This window comes from Mirounga leonina, unplaced genomic scaffold (genome assembly GCF_011800145.1).
Source record: "Mirounga leonina isolate KUSES-001 unplaced genomic scaffold, KU_Mleo_1.0 Mir_166, whole genome shotgun sequence".
In the NCBI taxonomy this organism is placed as follows: Eukaryota; Metazoa; Chordata; class Mammalia; order Carnivora; family Phocidae; genus Mirounga; species Mirounga leonina.
Window position 1 is genome coordinate 37779954 of NW_023270418.1, and position 7742 is coordinate 37787695.

The 7742-nt window shown below is 64.9% G+C and overlaps 1 protein-coding gene across 1 annotated transcript; it reads right to left on the reverse strand.

Annotated features, from left to right (window-relative positions):
* Positions 1-2706: 2706 nt before the first annotated feature.
* Positions 2707-5808, reverse strand: DRD4 (dopamine receptor D4). The gene is given in 6 exon segments (XM_035012409.1): positions 2707-2909; positions 3047-3178; positions 3181-3362; positions 3445-3777; positions 3868-3980; positions 5539-5808. Coding segments are annotated over 6 exon segments (1233 nt in total).
* Between the last annotated feature and the right edge of the window lie 1934 nt (positions 5809-7742).

Here is a 7742-nt window from a genome sequence, read left to right on the forward strand (position 1 = left end):
GAGTCCCTGCATTTCATCTTCCTGCCTCTGCCACCACCTCTCAGGGGGACAAATTCCAAGAAGTCTGGGCGCATGCCCAGGGCAGAGGACATGGTGAGCATGGTGGGCTGTGACCCTGGCCCCATGATGCACCGTCCCCCACTGGGCACCCTCATAGCGCACCTTGAGTGGGTTTTTCTGCTGCTGCAGCAGAACGTGGCGGGAAGGGGGCACTTCTCGGCTCTTGGCTGTGTCCCTGCTTCCCTGCTTCTCTGGGGTGGCAGGAGCACATCAGCCTCAGCAGAAGGGATCTGCACCCAAACCTGAAAACGCTCAAAAAGCAAGTGCCAGTCCCCCTGCAAGGAGAGTTCCACTCCCCACCCCCACCCACCGTTGGACCGGCTCCATCCTGGGGTGGGGGCAGCTTACGCTTCCCCTCCTCTTTGAGACGGAACCCTCATGGGGCACCTGGCTGGCTCAGTCGTTAAGCATCCGACTCTTGATCTCAGGGTCATGAGTTCAGGCCCCATATTGGGCTCCACACTGAGCATGGAGCCTACGTAAAATAATAAAAAGTAGATAGAACCCTCAGGACCGCACATTTTGGGGGCAGTTTTTCAAATTGCATCCTTTCTAGACCTGTGAAGTGTTCTTTGGTGGCTTCTGGAAATTCCTGGGGCGGGGGGGATCAGGCTTTGTTGCCAGTCCTCAAAGAGTTCTGTGTCAGGGCATCTCCTGCTGGACGCAGCCTCGGGGGACAGGCAAGGGGCCGGCTTCTGTCAGCACAGGCCAGGCCCTTCGGGGCACCGTGGGTCTTCAGAGCCAGGGCTCCAGGGAGCTGCAGGCTGGGGTGATTGGCATCAGTGGGACGGCTGAGTGAGCTGGGTCGTCAAGGCCCCTCCAGGGGCTTCCCGGTCAGCCAGGCCCTCTGTGGCTCTGCATGTATCCCTCCCCCCACCCTGTGCACCTTGTCCTCCTCTGTGGGAGCTGCAGGTCCTGCCTACAGGGCCAGTGGGGACCGTACAGGTCCCCAGCAGCTCCCAGCTCGTGGGGTTGGTCAGTCCTGCCCCCACATACAGGGGATGAGGAGGAGGACACGGCGTGGGACACAGCCAAGGTTGGGAGGTGCCCACAGCTGCCTGGCAGGGGGAGGTGCTGGTTGATGGCAGGGCTCTCGGACTACCTGAGGTGGCTCCACAGGTCCATGTGGAGGGAGCATCAGAGGGCATGGGGGGCCCCTTGCTCTGACCTTGCCTTCAGCCTGAGGGCCCCAGTGACCCTCCCTGCTCTTCAAGTCTGAGACCCCCAGGAGGGACCATTGGCCCAGCTTGGGGCAGGTGTCTGTGGGGCTAGCCAGTGGGGGCAGGGGCTCAGGGCTTGTGCTCCTGTCTGAGTATCAGGGCTGCTCCCTGCGGGGAGACCCAGGGTGTCTGCTGCAATTGTCCTCACGCTTCATGGGCAAGAAGGTGCGGAAACTCAAGGAGCCACCAGAGCCAGGTCTGCCAGGTGCCCCTCGCCCCACTCCCACTGAGACCCTGAGCAGGGGAGGGTGAGCACCCACAGGCGGGAAGGGGCAGCCCCGTGCCATTGTGAGGTCAGGCCCTCACAGCCCATAATTTCTCACGTTCAGAAGAAAACCTAGTGCCTAGAAGCATAGACGGCGTCCCTGACATGGGCATAGTAGCCCTGGAAAGCAGAGGTCCTCCCCAGGACCGGGAGAGTGAGATGAAGTCCAGGTTGGAGGGCCTGAGAGCTGCCCCTCTTCCCCAGGATTGGGTCTGTACTGTGAGCACGGAGGGGCAGCTTGGTGGCTCTGCCCTGCCTGGGGCCAGGCACCTCCTCCTGCTTGTGGGAGCCTGCCTCGGTGGCCCTACCCAGCACCCTGGCCCCATCTCCTCAGGGCTTTGGACATTATCACAGGCAGGGAGCTGTGCTCTGACCTGGAGGCAGCGGCCAAAGCTCAGCTAGCTGAGGGGGATGTGGGGCCACCTTGGCTGCTCCTTGCAGAAGCAGGGGGCCGGTCTGGGCGGGGCCTGGCTGCTGATGGGCCCACTGTGGTGGTCTTCCCACTGGGGAAAGGGTGGTCTCAGGAAACTGCTGCTCAGCCCCAGGGCAAGTCTCCTCTCTGCAGGACAACTGTCCACGCTCTCCCACTGAGAGAGGGGCAAGGGCTGTGGGGTGGGGGGTGAGGCTGCCGCCCGCAACAGCTGGAGGGAGGGTGCAGCTGGTGTCAGGGTGTGTCAGGGAGGGAACCTTTTGGAGGAGGGTGTGAGTCACCATGAGTGAGCCTGTAGGCAGCCCCACGAGCAGAGTCCTGGCCTTCCCAGGCAAGGGCTGCCCTGGTTCTGGAAGTTTCTCCTCCGGCGAGGCTGAATGGGCCTCCCTGGAGCGCAAGCAAGAGCTGGCTTGCCTCTCACCTCACCCTGAGCCTGGAGCCAGCTTTGTGGGGTCTATTCTCTGGGCTTCCTCAGAAGGAAGGAGGGGCTTAACTGGCTGGGGCCGGTTTAGTAGGGGTCTGGGCTCCACGTGGGGCAGAAGCTCCTCCTCCTTGCTCCTCCCACACCCTCCCCTCTCCGTCCTCCCCAGCCCCAGCCTTCCCAGCAGGTGTTTAGGAAGGTATTAGTTTAATCAGTCGTACAAAACCGCCCCCTCCCTTGCTGGGGTCCTGCCCCCTGAGGCATGGCCAGGTCCTCGCAGAGGACTCTGGGGGTGCGGGTGAGGGGCGGCTCAGCAGCAGAGGCGAAGGGCCTTGCGGAAGACCGTGCGGAACTCGGCGTTGAAGACGGTGTAGATGAGGGGGTTGAGGGCGCTGTTGACGTAGCCCAGCCAGGTGACCGCGCTGACCAGCTGCGGAGGCACGGCGCAGGCGGGACACAGCGCCCGGGTGATGTGCACCACAAAGAAGGGGGTCCAGCACACCAGGAAGGCCCCTGGGGGCGGGGGGAGGGGAGGGCGCGGTGAACCAGGGTCCCTGCGGCAACCCCCCCGCCGGCGTCCTGGGCACCGTCTCGGGCCGCGGGCGCTGACACCTTCCACTCTGCCCACCGACCCCGGGGCAGGTGCCCACCGACCACCACAGGCAGGACTCTCATGGCCTTGCGCTCCCGGCCGGTGATCTTGGCGCGCCTCCTTTTGCTTCCCTGCAGCGGGGGCTCCGCCGGGATGGCGGCGGGAGGCGGGATGGCATCGGGGGGCGCGACGGCCTCGGGGGGCGGGATGGGCTCGGGGGGCGCGACGGCCTCGGGGGGCGGGATGGCCTCGGGGGGCGCGACGGCCTCGGGGGGCGGGATGGGCTCGGGGGGCGCGACGGCCTCGGGGGGCGGGATGGGCTCGGGGGGCGCGACGGCCTCGGGGGGCGGGATGGGCTCGGGGGGCGCGACGGCCTCGGGGGGCGGGATGGCCTCGGGGGGCGCGACGGCCTCGGGGGGCGGGATGGGCTCGGGGGGCGCGACGGCCTCGGGGGGCGGCGGGCCGGGGCCGCTGGGCCGGCGAGGCGCCCGGCCGTGCAGCTTGGCGCGACGGGCGGCCTCCCAGCGCCGCAGGCCCCGGAACGTGGCCCAGTAGAGCAGCAGCATGAGCGGGCAGGGCAGGAAGAAGGAGCACACGGACGAGTAGACCACGTAGTCGCGGTCCTCCAGGCGGCACACGGCGGGGTCGCGGCCGCGCGCGTCGTTGAGCCCGCACAACACTGGGGCCGCCACCGCGGCCGACAGCAGCCACGTGGCGCCGATGAACAGCGGCTGGCGCCCGCCGCCGCTCTGGCGGTTGTAACTCAACGGCACGGCCACGGCCACGAACCTGCGGGGGGCGCGGTGAGGGCGACCCGGACAGCGGAGGGGCGCGGGGCGGGCGGGGCGGGGGCGCGAGGCGGGGCGGCGGCCGGCTCACCTGTCCACGCTGATAGCGCACAGGTTGAAGATGGAGGCGGTGCACAGCATGACGTCCATGGCCATGAGCGCGTCGCAGAGGCCGGGGCTGAACAGCCACACGCCGCCCTGGACCTGCGCGCGGGAAGGGGCGCGGGGCGGGGGCGCAACAACAGACGCAGGGCCCGCTGCCGGTCTCCCCCGCACCAGGAGCCCTCACAGCCGCCTGGGCTGTGCTCTTTCTGACCCCCACCTTTCTGGGGCGAGCGGGGATGTGCCAGAGGCCCGCACTCCTGGGCAGCCTTCCCTCTGAGCTGGGCGAGATTCCCTCCCAGAAAGGAGGAACCCTTTCTGTTAAAGCCGAGAAAGGCCTGGGGAAGCCCTGGAGATGGGGTCTAGATGGTGGAGGACTCTGATCTTGATGCTGTGGGGCTCGGGGCAGGGGGGCGCTCCCCCCCGCAGGCCAGCCCCCTGGAGCATGAAGCCCACTGGCCCCGTTCCCTCCCTGGCTAAGAGTCAGCCTGTCTGGTTAAACTCTGTCACTGCTCTGGGACTCCACAAGTCACCTCACTTTTGTCCCCTCATCTGTAAAATGAGGGTGATGAGAGTATCCACATAAGTGCTCTGAGGATAAATGAGTTAAAAGATGTAAAGGCCTCAGCACCCTGATCAGTGCCCTCACCAAGGGCAAAGGAGCAGACAGCCGCCCCCCTTCTAAATCCCCTCCCGCTGATTTGGGACGATTAGGAGCTTAAGAGCTGTCACTGTGATGTCTGTCTGTGGCTCTGGGGGAGGGGCAGATCATGTGTGTCCTTGTCCTGCCCAGTCTCTCCACGTCCACCTCAGAAAAACTGAGTCTCCCCTCCCCTCCCCCACTGCCCGGGTCACCGAGTTCCCAGCGCAGGCCTAAGCAGCTTTTCTCTGCCCAAACCGCAAAGCAGACAAGGGCTGGCACCAAGGGGGACCCACCCGAGGGCCAGACCTGGTCTGGGGATGGAGGCTTCTGGGCCCTGGTTCTTGGCGGGGGCTCTGGACCCCACGCCAACCCCTGCTTTCGGTTCCAGCATCAGGGCAGGGCCTCCCCTTCCTCCAACCCTGCTCACTTGCCATCAGCTCCTCGCAGCTGAATGCCCCTCCTGCTGTGGGCAGAGTATGTGCGTGAGTGAGGGTCTCCTTCCCTGGGGTGCTCTGGTGTGTGCATGTTCCTGGTCACGCCTGACTGTGGTTTGTGCAGTGATGTGTGTGTGTCTCTGTGCCCCAGGGAGAGCGGGGGGAGGGGGGTAAACCTGAATCTGCCTGTCCATCTGCCTCCCCTGAGGAATGGAACCTCAGCTGAGGGATAGTGGGTGGCTGGACTGCCAACCTCGCCTGTTTCTGAGGTTGGCTGGCTTGAAGGGCAAAGGCATCTCTTGGGTAGGAGATGCCAAAACAGGGACAGGAGAAGAGAGGCACAGAGGGAGGGCGGACAGCCAGCCAGCCAAACAGGTAAACTGACAGCAAGATGGGGGGCGGGGATCAGAGGGGACCGAGGCTCCAGTTGTCCTGGGACCAGGCCCAGCGTCCCTGCAGCCGCCCCGGCTCGAGGTTCCTGAGAAGCCCAGTGGCCGGGTGGCTCTGGGTCCTCACGGTGGATGGGGACAGGGGACGAAGGAGCAGGTGAGCAGTGCGCGTGCGGTCGTGAACGCGGGCTCACCTCGGAGTAGACGAAGAGAGGCAGCACGAGCAGGGCGAGTAGTAGGTCGGCGGCTGCCAGGCTCACGATGAAGTAGTTGGTGGGCGTCTGCAGGGCTCGCTCGGCCGCCACGCTGACGCACACGAGCGCGTTCCCCGCGAGCACCGCGCCGATGAGCAGCACGCCCCCCGCCAGCGCCGCCGCCGCCGCGGGAGTTCCCGCGCCGCCGCCGGTTCCCGGCCCGCGCCCCTCCAGCAGCCCGTCCGCGTCCGCCGCGCTGCGGTTCCCCATGGTGCACCTGCCCCCATGTGCCCGGGCGGGCGCTCAGCACCGCGGACAGTGCCCGGGTCGCGAGCCCGGGAGCCCCGCCCCCAGGCGCGCCCCGAGCCCGGCCGGAGCCCCGCCCTGATCCGCCCGGCTGGGTGGGCCCCGGGCGCTCTAAGGCGCACCCTGTCTTTGCCCGTCTTGGGCTTCTGCGCTCCGGGAGACGGGCCGGTGGACAAATGCAACGACCCTTAAGAGTTAAGCGAGGTGATTGGCACGGGCGGGCCCAGCATCGCCCCGCGCCGCGCAGGCTTGGAGGTACGCGCGGGTCTGCGCTCTGGGAAACCGAGCGGGATGGGAGGTCGGCCGGACCCTCCCTCGAGGTGTGCGGGCACGCCAGCGCCCTCCCGCCGGGCCCCAGAGACCCCCGGGTCGGGCCTGCGCCGGAGGGGTGCCTGCTTCCCAGGGACGCCCCAGGAGGCGCCTCCAGGCGGAGGCGGGGCCGCTTCTCACTCCACCCTGTTCCCAGGACACCCTGAGAGCACCCTTCTCAGGCCGGTCCCGCCAGACAGCGAGAGACCTGAACTCCTTGCCCGCCTCCCCCGTGGGCCCCCTGATGGGGCTTCCCTCCGGTCACCCGACACAACCTCTCATGCCCCAGGGCGTCCCCCACCCCGCAATGATTGCAGGCCCCAGTCTGTGGCCCTGCACCCCATCCCCTGAAGCAGCCTCTCCTCCATGACGGGGACCCTGCCCAGTTACTCTCCAACAATGGCCACTGCCTGGTGCTGACTTCATAGCCTGAAACGAGATAGCAGGAGGAAGGAGCATGACAAGCGCTCACGGAACTTTGCAATCGTCATGGTTGTGCCTGCTCTTTAGACTCACATTACCTGAGTCACCGCCTTCTTCACCCTCTCAGCCTGCACCTGCCAAACCCACAAACTCACTGGATCTTGGGGCCATCTCAGGTCCATTACCCCCACCTGCCAACACATGACTGTGGGAGCACGGGGTGGGGGGGCCCTCTGGGGGTAGGGTCCCAGGTCTGTAGGTAGGACTGTTGTAGACCAGATGCACGGGACACAGAGTTAGCCAGAGACTGCTGTGCATGATGGAGTCAGCCCCGGCTGTGCTCCCGCTGATACAGAAGTTCACAGAAAGAACATACACGGAAAGTGCATTACAGTGAGAACATATTATGGACTTACTAAGTCAGAGGGACACAGAGCCTGGAGCCCGTCCCTAAAGGGCCCATGAAGTGGGCCGTCCACCTGCATCACTCTGTGGGACTGCCTAATGCGCCTCCACCCTCCTCAGTTTCCGTTTCTGGCTGCCTCCACCCTGGGAGGCTGGGAGACTCCGGATGGGCCTGGAGCACAGAGCTGTTGCCAGGAACTCTGAGACAGCAGGGGACACAGTGGCCCGCTTGGTGAGCTGAGCATGTGCGTATTAAAGAGAAAACAAGGGGCACCTGGGTGGCTCAGTCAGGTGAGCGCACCAGACTCTTGACTCAGGCTCCTGAGATCAGCCCCATGTCGGACTCTGCGCTCATCACGGATTCTGCTTGAGACTCCCTCTCCCTCCCCCTTCGCCCCACCCCTTGGATGTTTGCTCTCGCTCTCGCTCTCTCTCAAATAAATAAATAAAACCTTAAAGAGAAAACAAGGACTCTGAAAAAAAAAAAAGCCATAATGAGAGTCATAAGGAGTGAAATCACATGGATCTAATATAGGAAAGGTGGGGCGCCTGGGTGGCCAGTCATTAAGCGTCTGCCTTCGGCTCAGGTCACGATCCCGGGGTCCTGGGATCGAGGCCCACATTGGGCTCTCTGCTCGGCGGGAAGCCTGCTTCTCCCTCTCCCACTCCCCCTGCTAGTGTTCCCTCTCTCGCTGTGTCTCTCTCTGTCAAAGAAATAAATAAAATCTTAAAAAATTAATATAAGTAAGGTGTGTGCAGGG